The 21,456-nt window shown below is 35.5% G+C and overlaps 1 protein-coding gene across 1 annotated transcript; it reads left to right on the top strand.

Annotated features, from left to right (window-relative positions):
- The first annotated feature begins 468 nt into the window (after window positions 1-468).
- LOC120623950 (cytoplasmic dynein 2 heavy chain 1-like) lies at window positions 469-20,988 on the top strand. Its single transcript, XM_039890241.1, has 25 exons — window positions 469-505; window positions 602-738; window positions 1,084-1,248; window positions 2,119-2,218; window positions 3,732-3,861; window positions 4,381-4,514; window positions 5,556-5,800; window positions 6,280-6,379; window positions 6,500-6,639; window positions 7,505-7,726; window positions 8,324-8,467; window positions 9,673-9,894; window positions 10,668-10,853; window positions 11,478-11,606; window positions 12,439-12,584; window positions 13,073-13,225; window positions 13,756-13,968; window positions 14,836-15,088; window positions 15,978-16,121; window positions 16,451-16,656; window positions 17,097-17,212; window positions 17,299-17,444; window positions 18,262-18,429; window positions 19,689-19,847; window positions 20,863-20,988. Exons 1-25 carry the CDS (start codon window positions 469-471, stop codon window positions 20,986-20,988), a joined length of 3,921 nt encoding a protein of 1,306 aa, XP_039746175.1.
- Window positions 20,989-21,456: the final 468 nt, after the last annotated feature.

The following is a 21,456-nucleotide window of genomic DNA, read 5'->3' as shown; positions in this document are numbered from 1 at the left end:
CCACTGCCATCCTCTACGAAGTCTGTGGGCTAAGTATACGAAGGAAAAAGTTTTTAGTTCTTCCATGCACGTTGGTACGACAGGTTTAGTGATTGTATAACTTGGAACTCTGAGTATACAAGCTGTAAATAGAGATTTACTTCTTTATATCTACGATACAAGCCCACACATTATTTTAAGGTACTCATAAATCTCAGGGCCGGGCCGGTGTCGATTATATTCACGTTGGCTTATTCTATGAAGTAAGACAGCTGGAATCCAAATCCGTAAATAGCTGTCAAGCTGTATAATAAAAATATGTTCAAACTCTTTGACCTAGCTTTGACCAATAAGGTTGCCCATTGGTTGCTATATAGTTGCTATGACAACCAAAATCAAAACAAACTTCAAACGGAAATTGAGTCTTCTTTAGAGATATATTCAAACAAATATGACTTTTAAAATTTAAATTTGTAGATATTAAAAATCATGTCTGCAATTAGAGAATTTATTTTAAGTGCAACAGGTAAGTAATATTTTTTATATAAAGTTTTAACTCTTTACTAATTCGTGAAACAATATTATTAAAATTAAAACTTCTGTACCTGCCTGCCTAATACAGAAAAATTCTACAATCTGCCTGCTTTAAAAGTAGAAGGCAGCAATGAAGATGCCTTGATGGATTTTCTTCACACTGCACAGACTCTTGTACTTCAAACATACATTGGCGTTGATCATAAGATAACTTTCATAACACCAGTAAGTAATATGCCAAACCTTATTATACATACTTTTTTTTTTGTTTCCTTCAATAATTCTTACCTCTATTTCACCTTTATTTTATAAAATATATTTATATAAAATCCATTGCTAATTTGAAAGCGACATTTCGCCAGCAGCCATTGAAACAAGGTACAGGTCTACAAAGGTACATTTTTAGGATTAGTTTTGTCACATGCCAGATTTGCTTTATGTATGCATATCTGAAAATTGTTTTTTTTGGTACCATAGAATCATTTTTTTTAGTGAATAGGCTTAAAGTTACTCATACAGTAGTTTTGCTCTTCCCATTAGTAAGTTTAATTGAGAAAATTATAATTACAGATACAAGGATATCTCAAGAAATGTATAATCTTCTACAAAACATCCAGTGTAGCTCTACTTGAGGATGATGCCTTAAACAATATAAATATAATTACTATGAGTGGTGGCGTAGCAGTATCGTTGTACCAAATATTAAGACAAATCTTTAGTCCTTTACTTACCTTGGTATGTCCTGAAGTTTTCTCACAATTAATTTGATAAATCATTACAAGTCTGAATAATGTTCCATTGCTGTGCACACACCTTTTTCCTTAAATTATCAGAGGGATTGTAAACACAATTAAGTTAAGTAGTTTGAGATATAAAAATATATAATAATATTGGGTGATAATAGTAATGAATGTGCAGATTAGTGATTAATGTGCTTTAAACAACAGGAATAGAATAACATTTAACCAGTTCTACCCAACAAGAGACCACATTTCTGAAGGCAGCTCTATCAAAATAACCATGTGATATGCACTAGCACACATCATGACACCGCCCTTGTGCCACAAAATTATGGAGGGTAGAGGTAAGGAGAGTCATCTGTGTATATGAAAAAGTGTCGTCAAAATGTATTAAATTAGGATGGCGCCTCATTTGCATCAGGGTAACTCTTAAAAGAAGCGCCAAATATAAATATTGTTAGAGTAGGCTTGAAAAATAAACAAGAAAGTATGGAGATACAAGGAAGTAAGGTTATATTTACCACAATATTTTGTACAACGTAAGTTGTTGAAATTCTCAATAATTAACTACTTTAGTCGATAATGACATTAAATTTTTTAACTCGGCATACTTCAATTCATCTACGATTGCTACATTCATACCATACCCTGTGCATCCACCAGCGCCATTGTGGAGGATTTTTGAACTGTTATTTAGCGCATACACTGGACACTTTTTCAACTTTTCTCCCATATAAGATGACTCTCCTTACCTCTACCCTCCATACACAAAATATTGCTAATTTATATTATTTTAAGTGTAAGATATTATTCTAAATTTTGAGTGTGTCTGTATCCTAAACAATAATTTTAACGATCATTTTAGGATGACGATTTGTATTCGAATAAAGTTCAAAAAAATCTGTTGGACTTACAAACTAACTTAAGAGTAGTTGCTCATGGAAAAGGTGATGAGAATATGAAAGGTAAAGGGCACAAATATTAATTCTATGTGATAATATCTGTAATGAAGCTGAAAAGTATGTTCTTATGTTTGAACACACCAATCTCAGGAACTACCCACTTGTCTAATATGGAATAAAATATTACTTTATATATTAATTGATCAAAAAGTATACATACTTATATTATAAAGATAAAATATTTGTTTAGTTGTTTGTTTATTTGTCATTGATAAAATGATTTTATTAACTTTCTCACTATTGAACAGCTATTTTATTCTGAAGTAATAAACGCTATTTAATGTCAGTGATAATAAGATCAGCCTGAAGTTAGGGAATTTGTCAAACAAGGCTGAAAAATACGATGATACACAAAGTACAGGTCTCCTTTTTTAGTAGGTTTCTAAAAAACAACGAAACCATGTACGCCACAATAACGTATTTTGTGCAAAAAAAGTTCCTTCTTTGGTCTGACTTTCAATCGTCATTATTGGGCATAAATTATTATCCATAGAAATTCTCCTGTAGACAAAAAAAGCATGTTATTTTGTCTTATAGTTAAGGAGATAAATTATGAAAAAGTGTGTCTGTTTGTTACCTATTCATTCGGCTCAATTACTGAAACGACCTTGATGAAATATGGCGATGTTGACATATTTCATGATAAATTTAAGAATCGTCCATTTCTTTGTAATCAATGATTACTACATTCGTAATCTGTAGATTTATTGCTTGGCAACGTGGTTATTGTCAAAAAATATGCATATAGTAAATTAAGCTTAATTTTCATAATATATCATGGATTTCCGCAAAGTAAACGCCTCCTTCTGTCCAATATTTAAAAAATATGTATGCACATTTTTTAACAAAAAACAACTTTGCTGAGCGTCTTATCAACGGATTGCAGATGGATTGAATAGGAAAACGGACGTAAGTAGGTATACATGTCAGTTCTTACTCCTCATTTTTGTTTTGCCTATCTATTATGTGAACAACATAAAGAATATTTTCATTGGTCTCATGTGTTACACCTGTAAATGACAAACATACAGTAGGTACATGTTATAATAAGACTATTAGATAAAAAGTTTATGTCAGATATAGCTTTCTATCCGGAAAAAATACCAGGGTAACATTCCCGGAAGATCTTACTCTACTTAGAAATCGCCGTTCTTACCTATGCACGTGAAGCCTCACGGCTACGATTCTGGAGAAATCTGGCATAACGATAGCTTATGTATATATGATTTTCTAGTGATCGATATATGATACTTAATATCCCGAAAAGACGAAAGGTTAAGGTTAAGGTTATATATGTTAAGGTTTCTGCGAAAATTCCCAGAAAACTGAAACAATGCGGACGAAGTCGCGGGAAACAGCTAGTAAACTATTATAAACTATTAAATTCGTCTCACGGATATTGGTTTTTTGCCTGTAGCTTGCTTGTTGTAGACTGCTCTACGGCTACGCGCTGATTCGACGTATACAAAGTCTCGGGTATCGGCCAGTTAATAATGAAATAACCGTCATTTTTCAGTAATATTATCTATTGATGATGAAGTGGAATACTGGAAATCTTTGGGACAAAACAAAGATGCTAATAAAAAAGAAAGAGAAGCAGCATCAGCATTTTGTGTTCTATTTGAAGATATTTGTGAAGAAATTCGGTAAGCATGATTTACACACTTTTGTTGCAATTTTATCCTCCTATTCCTAATATTAAGTATAAATGTGAATGTAAGTTTGTTTGTTTCGCTTTCACGCGAAAACTACTTAACCAATCATCATGAAACTATATATAGGATACTTTTTATTAAAAAAAAATTGTATTTTTTACGAAAGATAAAAAAATGTTTGTCAATATTCTCATGTATGACTATAGGTATAGACTATGTAGCAGTACGCTGCGTGCCGAAATATACGCGGGCGAAGCCGCATGGCATATCTAGTATATTATGTTTTAATAAGGGTTTTGCAAACTAAATAAAGCTCCTGTACAGTAGCCATATTGGATCTTAATGCATAAGATGGTTTCAGCTTAAACCTAAATCGGCTGTATCTAAAATATTGAAAACGACATTCCCAAACTGTTGTATGTATTCAACATATTTTGAAATTACATATAGCTACCAATAATTTTATTTTATGTATAATCATATTTTATGATGATTTTTATTAATTTTTAGGTCTCTACAATCCAGTCCTATGCAAGAAGGAAGAGATACTGTTGAGAATATCGCTGGCATATTAGATGATATTTGGAGATACACAGCATTCCCATATTCGCAAGATAGAATTATACATGTGTTTGATATTATTGGTAAGTTCTTAATTCTGAGGCGGGTGATGATTCGCTGGTTTTTGGACGGCAATCGAACACTTAGGAAAATAGCTATTTTCTTCCACATTGTAAGAATGTAGGTAGTCAGTAATCACTATCCAATATGGACTTAAAAAACGCTAGTAAAGACCGACCAAGAATTGTTTTCTATGGCCAAAACCGAAACTGAATTCGGCTGAATTCAAAATTCTCAGTTTTGGTTGAATTCAAAACTTCCGTATAACGTAATGTATATAAGGAAAGTCAAAAGTTACATATCGTCCCTCGCAGCTTAGTGCATCTAACATATTATCTGACAACGTTTTCGGCGAAAGCGATAGTTTGGTCGGCTACTAGCATGGGGTCACTAGCTCACTGAGAAGGAACAATCTTTAAAAAACATATTACGAAGATACACACATCGCCAGGTAGCCCCAAAGTAAGCGCAGCTTGTACTAAGATGTCTGATGAATATTTTTATGAATAATATACTTACATAAATACTTATAATATACATATAAACACCCAGCACTGAAAAACATTCATGTTCATCAAAGAAACATTTTTCAGTTGTGGGAATCGAACCCACGGCCTTTGTATCAGATAGCAGGGTCGCTGCCCACTGCGTCAATCGGCCGTCGAATATCGTCTTTATATCACTTCAGGGCCTTATTTTAATAGTCTTTTTTTGTATAATTTTTATTAAAACTTCTGATTTAATTTCAACTCGCAATCTTAAGGCGTCAGTAAGAGACATACTGCTTAAAAGTATTTTTTGAAAGTATAGTATAAAGTGAAACGCTTCTCCTTTTTTTAGCCACCTTGTCGTGTCCTATTCATAATTATCTATACTTAATAGTAACCAAAAGCTTAAATGTGTCTAATTTATTTGACACCTATAGGCTATGTCCGCATGAATAGCTTACGTCCTCGAGGAATAGGATACATAGGACCCATATTAAAATGAGGAAAATTAAATGCAAACGAAGTTACAGGCTTTAGTTAGTTATTAAATAATTATTATCATCTTTTACATTATAGGACATGTTATTTGCACAGTATTACAAAAAGCAGTGTTGAATGTTGACATATGGACTGTGTGCGATGGGGTTAAAGACAACGAAATTGTAGCGCTATTATCTGAAGGGCTCAATGCAGCACAAACATGGATCAGCGCTTGTAACTCGCTCACTGTTACTTATTGGCCCAATTACGCTCTTCATGCTTGGAAAGGGAAATCTTATATTCCAATACATTGTAATAATTTTGAAGCAAGACTTAAGGAGGTATGGACTTGGTATTTTTTGTAATAGCTATTTATGCAACTGATATTTAATGGTGGCATTTGACTTATTACTGACAGTTGCCTACAAGATTTTATCTACTTTAAGGAAAATAATTTATTATAAGTCAAATCAATAAAATAAAAAATAAAAAAATTATTTATCTATGTATGTGTGTCATTATCATCAATAGACTATAAAAGTCTACTGCTGAACTAAAAGCCTCTCCTATTGATAGGATTGCCCATAATCACCACGCTGACAGACGTGTGATGATTCGATGATGATCGCAGTAAGGTAGTAGTAGCATTGAGGTTGCATCATACGACAACCACGCTTCTGGAGAAGGGGTGTTGGTAACTGTATTCTGATCTGCCGTCACCACACGGCACTGTATCTAAATGGCCCGCTGCTGTCAAATTCATAATTCGAACATTTCGATATCGAAGTAGTTTGTATAATAACATTTTTTCATATTACAGATACATAACATAAGGTCCACTTTCAATCAGTTAAGTAAATTACTAACAAAGAGCGAGAGAGCGGAATTAAACACCGACAAAATGTTCGAACCTTTTAAAAGTAAGTCCGCTCTGTACATTTACATCAAAAATCATCAAAATACTAACTTGTAGTTATGACTTAAATAGACAGCAAAATAATTTTATGTATGACTACTAAAATGTTTTTTTTAAATTTTAGATATCAATATATGGATATACAATGACCCAAATCAAATATGGGAAAACGCTTTTGCTAGATTCTCTGCAAACTTGAGACCGACTGAGTCAAAAATTGCTGAAAAGTTAAAGCCACGGATGCAGAATGCATCGACAAAACAGGTTGAGCTTTTTATAATGATGACTGAAAACTATTTTCGTACCAGAAACTTAATGTAACGTCTAGTTTTAAAATTAGAAATAGACTTGCGATTTACCACAATCTCACCCGATGGAAAGTGTTAAAGATGTGGTCTAAGAGGGAAGGTGCTTGCCTAGAAGATACCTATCCAGTCTTTCTTTTAAAGGTACCGACGATGTAAGAATTAGTAAGCACCGAACAAGGTAGGCGTTCTAAATCCGCGGCGTTTGTATAGGAAAAGCAGATACCGGTCGCTAAGGGTGATTTTTTGGGATATTGAGGACATAGGGATGAAAACCCATCCGTGTCCTATGCAGTTAGCCACTTTGAACACCATATCTGTGGACAATAAAACATAGTTTTGTGTAAAGGGTTGATAATATATTGAATGTTATCGTATTCACTGGAACTTGACATATTAACTACTTTGGTTTGCAAGGAACCGTGTATTACGTTTCCAAATGAGATTCAATTTTTTTTTATTTATTATAAATTATGGCTGCTATCTTCTGGTAGCAAATGTTCCTAAGATGATAGACGGGCTAACAAATCCAAAATTTCGAAATTGTCCCTGACGGGGATTTAACTTAAATAGGAAATTTATCATAAGAAGATGAATGTATAAAATTTACTTTAAAGGGACATTAATACAAAACTTAAAGGATTAGGGTACAGGAACACAAAATTACTTAGAAAGTTACAACCACTGATTCTTTCGGAGAGTTGTTACCGCTACGGCGAAAAGCTTTCTCCGGTCATAAGGATGTCTCCTTATCCAAATTAACTCTTCCCAGACATCTATTGTAAATAATTACAAGGTAACCAGTACTTGTCTTAACATTTCAGATGCTGTACGAATTCATGAGATACAAAACCTTGTTGAACAGGCCAGTCGTGAAACAGGCTCTGAGCAGTGAGCTAGAAATATTCGTAAGCTCGCTTCTGTCTATGCTGAAAGCCATTCCTGCACAGTTGGACATGGATGAGATAGATGTACAAATGTACCAACCGGCGGAGATGTCGCCGCTGGTTCAACAAGTACAGTGGGCGAAGCAGATGGAAGCAAAAGTTAGTTGTTTCCATAAAACCATTATTGGTTTCCCCCTCCACTTTCCGTGGGTGTCGTACGAGGCGACTAAGGAAGTATAAGAAAACAGCCAGCAGCGTCCTCTGGGCTATGAGCCTACCACTACCAGCTACTGCGATCAACAACCCTTCTGCCCAGCGTGGTGATTATGGGCAAACCTTCCAGTTGAGAAAGGCCTTAAGGTCCAGCAGTGGACTGTTTAGGCCATTGGACATTATTGTATCAAATTTCCAAATAGCGAAACATTTATAGAATAGCTAAAGTATTTTTGTCCTAAAATCAAATATGTTCCTTGTTCACTTCAAATGGAGTTGTGAATGATACATCCTTATTTTTTAAAACATTATTACCTTTAAAGTCAGTCAGTTGTATCCAAACAAATTGTAAATATTACTTAAACTTGAGTCGTCACGTTTATAAAGTGTAGTTGCCAAAAATCAAAGCAATGAAAAAAGTATTATTGCTCAGTTACATATACAACCGAAGATTATACATTCAAACAGAGGAATATAGGAGATTTCAATTTTATATTTTTTACTTAGTCATTCTTTAATATGAAGTTTACACGTCATTTTCAGGTTAAAGAAATAAAGAATTGTACCGAAAACTATCTGGCTGAGTTCGAGAATAGCGCTGAAGTGTTACAGTTATCTGCTCAAGTTCTCAAAGATCTTAAAACCATGTACACCCAATTACATGAAGAATGGTCCAGAGATCTACAGGTAGGTACCTATTTACATATTTGTACATAAATAAAGGACTTATCGCCTATCTGCTACGAAGGATAACGATTTGAACCTAAACCTTTATAACCAAAAGTTTGCGGGCATTTCACCAAAAAAAACATTTCCAAAAACGAGCAGGCATAAAAAGTATGCCAAAACAAAAAATGATCATATATGTTGTCTTTCTCCTTTTTGTTTATCGTTCTTAACAGGCTTACAGATGTACACAGTTTTTGTTTGTTCTTAATTCTGTGATTTCCACTAATCTTTCAATCACAGTTTTTGAAATTATGTACGATTGAAGTCGCTGCTTCATCATTGTAATTTGTTATTCAAATTTTCTAATCTTTTCTTTGAGTTCCCTAACACATACCCGCACACATATATATATATAGATATATACGTGCCAATGTCCTGAAGGTTGTCTGGAAGAGATCACTTAATACCGCCTATACCGCCGCTATTTTGTACCCACTTATATTAAAGATTTTTTTTAGTGCAAAATTATCACTAATAAACAGAGCAACGCTTCACAGGGCATGCAAGAAGCACGTGCACCTTTTTTAATTAAGGAAATTTAAAATATCACTTGCTTTAACGGTAAAGGAATATGTTAGGTTAACCTGCGTTCTTTAGAGTCTTCCATAACGTTCTCAAAGGAGTGTGAAACCAACCAAACCGCATTGGGTAAGTGTGGTGGACTATGGCCTTAACCGTCTTCTTTCTGAGAGACCCCTAGCCCTGTAGTGGGTAATGGGTTGATTAATATGATGACGTCTTGTCTTTTTTGGATATGTATATATATATATTTTTATTTATTTATTTCATTATTTTTATTTATCTATTTAATTTGCCGTATCGTCATTCGGGCCTCAGCTGAAAATCAGCGGCATGCATGTACCTAAAATGCATGGCAAATGCTGAGCTGTACACCCTTTCTGTCTGGTGTTACACATAGAAATAGTTACTATATTATTATAAGATGTACTGTTTGTACACTTAACAAAAATGTTTTTTCTTTCTTATATACATAAATATATATATATATATATATATTAAGTAGTTTTTAAGTGAAAGCGTAACAAACAAACTTACATTGACATTTATTATATCAGTAGGGATATATAATATATGTATATATATATATCCCTACTATATATATATATATATATATATATATATACATACATACTTGTTTACAGGCAGAGGTAAAGCAATCGACCCAAATATCTGAGACGAAGCCCGTGGTAGAGTTTTCGAGCAGCGACCGGCTAATGGTTGTGAACTACGACCCCCGGCTTGTACGCGCGGAGTCAGAGGCGCGTGTGTTGGTGGCTTTAGGACTCCCCGCACCAAACCCAAACACTACGGCAGCCTTACAAGCGCTTATTGCGCCGCTCAAGCATGCACGAGCTTTGCAACAGGTAAGAATCCTTATTTATATTATAATAGCGAAAATGTGCTTGTTTGTTTGTCCTTCCAAAAAAAGCAATCAAACAACTTGATTTTTGGCATAGAGTTTATTTAAAGAGCGGGGAGTAACAATGGCTATTTTTTTATCTCAGGATACCAAATGATTCCTACGGGATTTGTAAAAACTAGTTAAATATAAAACTAACTTAGCTTTGAGCCGTTCGTTTTCTCGGAATAAAAAGAAGCCTATGTTACTTCTTCGTCCTTTCAACTAACTCATGCCAAAAATCAAGTGGATTGGTTGCTAACCGACGGCATAAGGGAAGGACGTGAAACGAACACACTTTCAAATATAATATTAGTAAGGATTTATTTTATGGAACTAAAGAAGCTATACATATAAAAACAGAAGATAGTAATATGCTAATCCGTTTTGGGATATGGCCAGTGGCGTTCATACAGGGTGTGCGAATCCGAGTTATAAAAACTTAAGGATTGGCATTGAAAGAGTTATAAAAAGTCTACCCTTAAGGTTTTATAGCTCTTACTGAAGATTTTCTTAATTTTATATACCCTGTGCTATCCCTCTATGCACGCCACTGGATATGGCAGTCGTTTCGTATAACTGCCTTCGTTAGCTCGTTACCGTCTTAGACTGCATTTCTTACCACCAGATCAGATCGCAGTGAAGGCCTTACTTGTCGTGGAATAAAAGAAAAAAAATTAGAGTTTTAATCTCTCCTTTCTCTGCTCTGCTGAGTTAATATTTTGTTACTTTTTGAAGGTGGCCTCGTTTCACAACACGCTGGGCGAGCGAATGGTTCCGTCCACCCGGCCCATGATGCTACAGACAGCTCTTGAGCTTTCGGCGCTCGTTAGCGATCACCAGCCGTTGTACTGGCGCCACGAGGAACAACTCGCAGTCTATACTGAACAGTTGAAGCAAATGGTGCTCAAGCTAGAAGGACAGGTGAGAAAATCAATCTATTTTAAAATATTGTTTTTCGCTTTTTATTTTAACTATCGCAGCGATTGCAAGAGACCTGGAGACGCGCGTTGAGTTTCGTTTCGTTTCGTGGAGGTTGGAAAGGTTGCATGTGGGATGCCACGTGTGTCGATACCCTCGCTGTATCACACATCCACGCGACCTCGTCAATGTTGGGTGCGGCTGCTACCGGTTCCGAGTGGCGCAGTTGTAAAAACCTTGATATCAGTTTAATTTTTGTGCAAGTAGATTCTTTGGGACCGTGGGTTCTGGGGTTTAAAAAGATTTGTCAAAAGAGTTAATGAGCCTACCGGTGATCCTACATCGTGCAGTTGGCCAAAGAATTACTTCCAAATTTGATTTAGCTTATTTTGGTACATAGGTTATTTTAGATTGCTTTTGCTTATTCTTTTCTGTAAAAAATATTGTTTGAACCATTAAGTTAACTATTGTCAATAAAGTTCATGTTTAGGGTTACGTATAAACCAAAAGGTAAAACGGGAAAGGGTTAGTTAAAATAAGACTCGAGTTTTAGATTATAGAGCTAGCTCGTTCAGAATTGATGTTCTTAATATTGAAAAAAAATCCTAATTATTGTTGATTTTACAGAATGTTTACCTAACTGGCCAGCATATAGCTATACGTAGTATAGTTGAAAAACTAATGGATACAGAACTGCTGGCAAAACAATCAGAATGGAAGAGAGGAATCAAAGATATAAGAGAAATCATTGAAAAGGTCACACGTAGTTTTTATTTTTATTTAACATGCAGAACAAGTGAAACATGCAGAACTGACGGGATTTGAAAGCAAGAAAGAGAGCGGCTGAATAAGTTAAGTTCTCCAGGCGCGATAGTTTGATAGACGCTGATTCAAATCCTATCAGTTCTGGAATGTATGTATGCATCACCCGCGCCATTAAAGAATAAATTCATAAATGGCTAACGATGTCGTGCTATCTCATTCGCACTCTATCTATACCCACATATTAATTCGGTAATTGTGGAGTGTTTTCACACAACGATACATATTAAAGTATACTTTTTATAAAACTCCGAACTTTAAGTGTATTTGTTTTTTTTTTTTTTTGGTGTACAAATGAAGAGTATAAATAAAAATTATACTGTGCAATGCAAATTAAATGGTCTTTGTACCGCTTACTGATTTTTTAGCTACTGATGTGTTTATATATAGACGGAGTGTCCCAAGCAGAAATAAAAGAAAACTGTTTTGTTAGATGTATCGCTTTGTGAAAATACTTTACAATTATGCTTTAAATTATTATTCTAGGCAAAACCTATCATTTGATATCATTGGGGTAAATAAAAAATACTTGGTCAGTCATCATTGGGAATCCGCCATATTAGATTTCAATTAAAATAAGCTATTATTGTATGGTTACCAGGCCCTGTCGTCCAAACCATACGTGTAAGCAACATTTTAGCTCAATCGTTCGGTAATTAATTTAAAACTCAAGAAAGGTATGACACACACACACACACACACACACAGATAGATAAATAACAAGATGTCAAAAATATAACTTTTCATGAAAATTAATATTTTAAAGGTGGAAGCAAACGGTTACAAAAATACTGAGATGTGGCGATCACATTGGGATCTGCATTTATACAAAGCTCTGGAGTGCCAGTACATCAAAACATTGCTGTCTTTGCATTCTCACATCCCGATTGTGAGGGTGGATTTAGTATTACGGTAAGTACATTTTTACTAGACTAATTCATTGTAATGTTAAAAGAAAATGGAAGCGTCTTCCGTTTATAGATAGTAATGGTTGCTGGTACGCTATTTACACTATATCTGTTGCGGCTAGCTATTGAGAAGTTCTACCTTGCGTGTCCAATGATATTAAGGTGATTTACTAAACTATTCAAAAATCATTGATTCACCTTTGCGTTCTCTTTAAATGAATTACTGTAGTTTTTGCTTACAGAGAATATTAAAAAAAAAATAAGATAGAAGCAGAATACTGGTTCCAGTTTTGGCCGTAAAAACAATTGATATTGATAAGACACTACGCCGTATTGGAACATACGGCGCACATAAAGGGCGCCGTACGTTCCAATTTAGCCCTTGAATTAACTTTTTGGAATGGAGTAGTTTGAAAAACTTTTGAACAATCGTTTTATATCCTGTTTTATTGAATCCCATACGTACAGGATAATTAATACAAACGTTTACAGTGGTCGCGCCGTACGTCCGTCACCACCGCTAGAAGAAATCCGCGTTCAACACTACACACAATTGCGGCGCCTCGTGGCTTTGCCTGCACACTTTATGGGTCTACAGACTAATATTGCCGATGACAACCCTATTTTCGCATCTATAGTGCACAAGTAAGCGAGTTGCCTGATAATATTCCCATATTTCAGGAAAACTAGTTGACTTATTTTTACATATAATATTTTTAAATTCCTCCCGTGGTAATTTAGGAAGGATATAATATATGAATAATTATATTAAATAATTTCCTATAGGATATGAAGTATAAATAGCGATCGATTTAATATAGAAATGCAACGTTTTAAAAAAAATACAAGTCAATCCATCGACTACTTGTCGTATTTTGCGAATGAAACAAAGACGCAGAAATACACCTCTACTATCTGTCCGTCCGTACGTGCATCCTTCCGTCTGTCTGTCGACGTTTTGTATCTCAAGAACCCTAATAGGTTGAGAGTTAAAATGTTCATATGAGACTAGAAAAAAAAATTAATGCGATGCCAGTACAAGAAACGTGTTTTTTTGGTTGTGTTTCGCTCGATCTTAATAAAGTTAATACTATGTAGTGTTAAATATTGCACCCACGAAACCCTTAGTGTCTAAGTGCAATTCATCTGGTTACTATATAATAAGATTTCACTAGGCATAGTTGGCTGGGCAACAAAGCAGTACCACAACTGGAGGCTGCGCTATCGGGCTTAGAGCGAATGTGCGTCAAGTGGACGCAACGTGCGGCGTTGGGCTGCGTGCCCGACCTAGACGCGCTCTGTGCAGAACATTTGAAGGAACCCGCAGACTGGGAGCTCAATTTTAAGGCTTGCAAAGCATATGGTCAAGCGGTCGCTAAAATGATGTTGTGAGTTGTCCAATGTGTATTCATTCCATGCTTATATCATGGTGAAACCACACTGCGTTATGAGCGATGAAACTGATGATGAACAGTAGTTTGATGCCTTTGATCTCTTAGCGAATGCCGACGACGCCTAAACAGCGTTGCGACATTGGTGCCGATTCTTTTGTATACAAATCTCTGAACTGAACTGAATAGCCAGGTCTAAAATTAGTGCTGTCCTTTTTGCACTATATCTTCTGAAAAAGGAAATAGAGATTAGAGATTTATGTACAAAAAAATCTGCATAATTGTATCGGGGTGATGAAAGGGTAGTCTGAGTCCTTTCCTGACTTCCCACCACCCGCACTTGCTTTAGACTATCGTCTACTCTATGCTATATGTCAATGCGAAAGTGGGAAAAAACTCACTGAACACTTATTGGTGAGTTAAATTTTTTGTCAAATTAAGTTTACCATGACGCTTTGTCAATGCTATCTTGTAATTGACGTGCATATCAGTCCATGTTTTTGTACTATGTTTAAAAACGATTAATATGCATGTTGTTAGTGCTCTTAATAAATAAAATAAAAAAGTGTCTGTCGTTTTATTGATAACTATTTTCTGCTTAACTACTGTGCAGATCTTGATGACATCCTTAATACATATGAAAGATACTTTTTGTTCCGAGAATTTACCCGGAGCGGGTATTTGGCAAAAAAAATTATTACCTTTTGTAAAAGGCTTAACGGCAAATCAATCTTTAAAACATTTTGCATCGCTTATAGCACTTGATATAAAACCGACGTGTGTTGAGAACTGAATAACTAAAAAGTCGGTGTTTTGAAAAATGCTTTTTTAATTAGGAATTCACATTTGTACTGTTATTTCTAGCGAGGATGAAAAAATTGAATGGATCACTGTAGGCACGGTCACTTTGCGGCGTGAGTTCGAAGCTCAAGCGCGTAGCCTATGGACCAGTCTCATGGCGTCCTTGCAAACAAGCTGCCGAGATGATGCTTCCACCTTGGACTCGTTCATGGCCAACGCAACGGTTATGTTGGAGAATAAAGCTATGCCGAAAAACGCTAAGGAGCTGGCAGATATTAGTGCTAAACAACAGGCATTGCGGATCAAAATGCCGGAGGTAATACAAATAAATATTTTATGCTTTTACACCTCTTAATTGAATATCCCTTAAATGCATAAAGTAGTAAAACTGCAACATAATGCATAAAGTAGTAAAACTGCAACATACCATTCAAACGACCATAAAATTATTAGTATGAGTTCAATGCATGCTGTTGCAGGATTATTACTATCATGGTGATATATTTAATCGAGTGTAATAATAAAAAAAACTATTTTTTTTATTATTTTTCCCTAAATCAGCATATTCATGGCACCAAAATATATTTTTTCTCGGTCTAAAAATAAAATCATGCATAAAATCATGCATTTAAAGAGTCCTAATATGGAATATTATCCGCACGTCAAGGCCCTTTTACTCAAATGGGCTCACTAATACTCGATTAAGAGAAATGAATTTAATTCCAAGAATATTATTACAGTTTTCATATATAATTACAGTTAGTATTCCACGTATATTTATACAGTTTTCATAAAAAATAACGTAAGAAAGGTCGACCTTAACTAACTGTAATGATCTGATATCATGTGATGTAATCACATGATGTATATATGCGTTTCCTTTCTTTATTATTGTTCTAAGACTACAATTCTTTCCTTTTTTTTCTGTTGCCACACTAACCCTATAATTAATCTCTTTTTAGTAAGATGTAATTAAAGCTGATGTGCTATGGTTGTCACCGTGTTACGAAAACGTATAAAAGTTTGGTATAAAAAGTTATCATGAATACTATAATACCCCATTAAGTACCGCCTTTCCATCGAGTATTTTATATTCTTGGGGCCAGATCAATGAAGAGTCGTTTTTAGATTAAGATAAAGATTTTTAAATGTTATTATGGATTCAAGGAATAACAAAAGATTTTAAATGTGTACACAAACCGTAGATGGAGAAAATGGTGGAAAGCTTAAAACGCAAAGGACATTTGTTGCGGACTTGGGGCGGCGACTCGACTCTAGATAGTACATTTCGTGAGTGGCACAAATTGCATGAACAGATGCTCAGCCAACAGCAGATGTTCGAACATCAGGTGACGTTTCCTATTATAATTTTTATTTACGGCTCTAATTTACACAATAAGGTAGATCTTGAAGAATGTATGAAAAGGTTAAGGCAGATAAGTATCCATAACATGATCATACAGGAATTGTAAATATCTGCGTCATCAAATCATAGTGTTGTACATCTCTCCATGAACGTTTTCAATTATGAAATATTTATTTTGGAAAAAACAACTGCTTTCTTATCGGTAGAATCTGCCTTTGAAAACAATAATAGTATCACAGATAGACTTTTCAAAAGTGTATTTAGTTAGGCCTACTTGAGATGAATGAATATTAAACTTTAATAACCCAACAGGCGGAAATCGTGAAGTCAAGTCTAACTGGCGAATGGAAGAATTTGCAAAGTGGCGTTGAAGCTTGGGTGTCGCGCTGGAGTCAAGCTAAAGTCCGTCTCGAAGACACCCGCGACGCAACTTATGAGCAGATTGTAGAAAGGTGTCGCTCTGTTCTGGACGCCGCGGAACATTGCGATAAACTTATATCCGAGAAGCAGGAGTTGATGTGAGTATTAAGCTATTCGCAAATTAGGGCTTCGAGCCGCAAAGAATGTATTTTTAAACTAAAAGTTTCAATGGAGTATGAAAAATTTCCAACTGAGTATTGTACGTAGGGCATTAGCAAACGAGTTAGCTACAATATCAGCGTAGAATAAATACGATAAAAGCACTTGCGGTCATAAAGCACCTCCTCATTTTATAAATAATCTTGATGATAGACTTAAGAAATAACCAGTGCTAATAGTTAAGGGACCACGTAAATCATGTTTCCTGTCTTTGTCTTAATGTGAGAAGTTAGTATCGGCACCCGAACCTGAGTGTTATGTTGTGTTTTTCTTCTATGTATACCTAATAACAGCATGGGTGTTCTATGCCCTCAAACCCCTCGCTCCTATAAATGAGGGGTCCTATTGCACATAATTTATCTTGGTAAATTCGTTTTAGGGTGGAGTGTGAAAAGTTTAACACACAGACTGAATCGTCTGAATCGTGGGCAGAAGCGGAATCATTAAAAACAGAATTGCTTCATCTATGGACTACATTTAAAGATTACGACGACGGTAAGAGTTCACTTTATTAAAGTCTGAACTAAACGTATTGGTTTTAAATTAGATATTTGTTAATTTTATTGATTTATTTGTTGTAGAATTTAAAACACTTGGAGAACAAGAGTGGGTGGTTTTTCAGAAAAAAATGCATCTACTCGACGACTTTATAATGCAGTGGAGTGCCAAACTTGAGCCGTATACATCAATTACTCTGTTCATAAAACAAGAACTGGATAATTACACTGTGAGTTTTTTTTAAATCTATGATACAATTTTATAAGACTACAGTAGTGTTCCTTATGTTTTTCTTATCCTAATGCCTGGCAGAGATCACTACTAAGCGATAAGGCCGCCTTTTGTATTCTACTTCTGTCTTTGTTCTATTCTTCTTCTATTCCTTAAACTTTTAATGGTGTACAAAGAGTATATAGAAAATTAATAAATAATTTCATATATTATTGATTGTTGGAACTCTTTAATAATCATAATACCTTTAATTCCGTCTAATTCTAAAATCCTTTCCATCAATTAATGTTTTGCATGTCAAAGCATTTAAGCAAGTGCGTTAAAACGAATAAAACTATGTAGAAAAGACACAAATAAAATCCCACAATTTACCATGATATTTATTTTATTGATTTATTTAAACTTCTTTACTGTAATTGTGCAGGAAAAACTATGAATACTTATAAGATATTGCAGACAAAAGGTGACTTTATCACTAAAAGTGATCTCATAAGAGACGGGAAATCGCCATTACAACAAAACAATACATAAATTTACACTCCAAAGTACATACTATTTATGATTAAGATGATCCATACTAAGAATAATATAAGATATAATTATTATGTATCTAGTTCTTTATCATAGAGAATCTGTGGTCGATTTCAAAGCATTAATTGTACTTTGTCAAAGTGAAATATCCGTTTTTTCCGAGGATTGAAGATTTTCCCGCGATTATTGTATTAATCCGGGACATGTTCTTAGTGTTTGCTTAATTGCTTGAATGAATGCATCCAAAAATTGGGTGTTTGTTTACATTTATCTCATTATGACAGGATTTAACAACATCATTAAAGTACTTGCGGGGATCTGATTTCACGGAGAAGCACTGGCGAGAGGTGTTTAGCCTTGTGGAACTGGATTACGTGAAGCCAGAAACGCTACAACTCAAACATTTACTGAGCGTGTCACTTAATATAAAGAAGAATATAAAAGCCCTGCAGGTAACTCTAATTGTATTTTTAACTTTTTTTTTGCTATCAACTTACAATTGAGACCAGTTTGTACTGGATTCTGTGTGGCCCTTTGCCGGCTATTTTTTTATTTTTTGTTTTTCTCTGTAAAAGTAGCTCTAACAGTGTTGATCTCATAAAAAAGTTTGAGGACGAGACGTTTTTCATTATGATGAATACTGTAATACCCCATTTACATAGTTTTCCCTTTACAGCCTTGTATATGTGGCAAAAATAACATAAGGACAAAATAGGGCCCGGAAACAATCATCATCATCTTCATATTGTCAGTCAATGGACGTCCACTGCTGGACATAGGTCTTTTGTACGGAGTTGGGAATACTACAGTCTTGTACCGCTTGGGTCCAGCGGCTATTTGCAACTCGCTTGATGTCATCCGTCCACATCGTTGAGGTTTTCCAACGCTGTTTTTACAGGTGCGATGTCGCCATTCCAGCACCTTGGGACCCTTACGTCCATCAGTTCTCCGAACTACGTGCCCCGCCCACTGCCACTACAGCTTTTCGACTCTTTGAGCTATCTCGGTAACTCTGGTTCTTCTATGGATCTCCTCATTTCTGATGTGAACATGTAGAGATACTCGAAGCATAGCGTTTGGCCATTAAAAGGGGCAATGTTGCTTCTCAGGCAACTATAACTTGTTGCGGTGGAATCGAAGATGTTTTAGTTATAATTTTGATTAATTATGCTATAAGTGGTGCATTTTTAATTTATACAATTAAATAAAACTTGCTTTAAGGGTTAATTAAAACCCCGCCTGATAGTTCTCCATAATGTTCTCAAAGGCGTGTTAAGTCTACCAATCTTTACTAGGCCAGCGTGTTGGACTATGGACTGAACCCTTCTCACTCTGAGAGGAGAGCTGTGCCCTGTCATCATCATCATCATCATATCAAACCGGCCCACTACAGGGCACGGGTCTCCTCCCACAATGAGAAGGGGTTAAGCCGCGTCCACCACGCTGACCCAGTGCGGCTTGGTGGACTCCACACACCTTTGAGAACATTATGGAGAACTCTCAGGCATGCAGCTTTCCTCACGATGTTTCCTTCACTTTTCAAGCAAGTGATATTATAAATACTTAAAAGCACACAACCTTGAAAAGTGTGCCCTGTAGTGCGCCGGTAATGGGTTGGAATGATGATGATGATGATGATGCACGATGCATTCATTTAGTTTGTATTTAGAATTGTATTCAATGTCTATATTGTTCATTATGTATTTATTAGAAAATAAGCAGTTCAGCATCTAGCGAAGCGTCAGTGAGGAGCGCTCTCAACGAACTAGAACTATGGTATGCCTCGGCCCGTTTCACCGTCATCTATTACACGGACAAATCCAAACGGCTTACACCAATCGTGAAAGATTTTAAGGATTTACTAGCTAAGGTGGGTTTTCTGTGATAATTTTACTACATTTTAAAAGTTCCAAGCCTGTTTGGCATACGGAAACTGCACCAGCGTCAAATTAAGGGTTTATTACCTCCAATTAAACCCCCTTCATTTGACGCCGTCATGAAAAAAAAATGCGCCGCGTGATAAAAGACTGCTTAACTTAGGACCTATGCACACTGCGTTTTATCCATCAAATCATTTTGTATCAAACGATTCACACGCGTCAATAGCAACCGACCGTCGCGTCGTCATATTGCTGCTGTTGACGAGTAAAAACGCAATATGCCAGTGCGTTTATATCGATACACACGCGCGTTTGCATCGCGCTGTATCGATTCACGCGTGCGTCTGTATCGATACAACCGGGTGTTTGAATTTATACAGGCTACGTCTGACTCGCGTGAGTATCACGATTGTATCGCTACAAACGAGCGACAACGGCTCCTTTAAAAAACGTTGTATTTAGCTATAATAGTTTTACTGTCAATAAATTTTCAGTACCAGCCCAGAGTTAGATAATTGAAGCACATGTGCACACTAAGACCCCGATGTATTTTTCTATTCTATTTCAAATATATTTTAAAATTTAATTTATGTACATAAAAATATAAATGGTAATAATATTAATATTAGAAGTAAAAATAAAATTGTAGTGCAGTTTACTGGGATGCATAAAATTAGTAATTCATTAAAGGGTAATTGTTTATCATTTTATAACAAATAAGCAGAAGAAATCCTTGAGATGTCTCTCAATAAGTTCAAAGTTTATATAAAACGTAAAAATCCTATTATAATATTAAGAAAAGATTACATGTATGATAAACAAGCATGTGTATGAATTGCTCTAACTTCACAGCTCAACATTAACTCGACTGTAAAATTGGTGATAACAAAAAAAAACCGCCAACCAACATTTAAGCAGCGTGTTGGGTCAATTTTCTAATTCCATGTTTTGAATTTTGAATGATGAGATAATAGATCAATGTCTCAGAAGCAAAACTGTTACCAGGTGGAAGAGCAGCAATGGGTTATGTCGTCGCTGGGCACGGAGTGTGCATCCTGCGCGACGTGGGATGCACGTCTACAGGCCGCCAGGCGTCTAGTTCGCTCGGCGCATTATGCCCAACGCAGGTAAGCATTCTTTGTCTGATTTAGGATGATAATTCTGACAGGTAACAAACAGTAGGAACAAGATATTGTATAATCGTTACAGAGACTATTCGATTATCTATTATTCCTTTCATGGAACTTGGAATCGCGTGACAATGCTGTATGGTCAGATACTCTATATATATAAATGAATTGCTGTTCTTCAGCCTCGGGAAAGGCCGGATCGATTTTACTAATTTAGGTCTAGGAAAGGTTTTAACAGTGATAAAAATAGTAATATATATAATTATTAAGTACGTGTGTTTCTCAACTAGGTTCTCTTAAACAGCTGGACCGATTTTGATAAAACTTTGTGAGTATATTTCAGAGTGGGTTCCTGGTTGGCTTGTTTATTTCGCATACTTTCACAGTATTATGTCCTATGGGATCTTGCTGTGGGGAAAAGCTGCAGATATTGAAAGTATATTTATACTACAGAAAAGAGCCGTACGAT

The sequence above is a fragment of the Pararge aegeria genome, chromosome 5 (genome assembly GCF_905163445.1).
Source record: "Pararge aegeria chromosome 5, ilParAegt1.1, whole genome shotgun sequence".
NCBI lineage: Eukaryota > Metazoa > Arthropoda > Insecta > Lepidoptera > Nymphalidae > Pararge > Pararge aegeria.
Note: the sequence above shows the minus strand (reverse complement) of the source record. Positions and strands in the feature narration are given on the sequence as shown.

What these genes read in the sequence shown, in the direction of transcription:
- LOC120623950 (XM_039890241.1), top strand. Translation starts at nt 469, where the DNA reads ATGTCTGCAATTAGAGAATTTATTTTAAGTGCAACAG. An exon ending in TTCGCATCTATAGTGCACAA is followed by an intron (nt 13,226 to 13,755) that starts GTAAGCGAGTTG and finishes AGATTTCACTAG; the next exon opens with GCATAGTTGGCTGGGCAACA. An exon ending in AGCAGATGTTCGAACATCAG is followed by an intron (nt 16,122 to 16,450) that starts GTGACGTTTCCT and finishes ATAACCCAACAG; the next exon opens with GCGGAAATCGTGAAGTCAAG.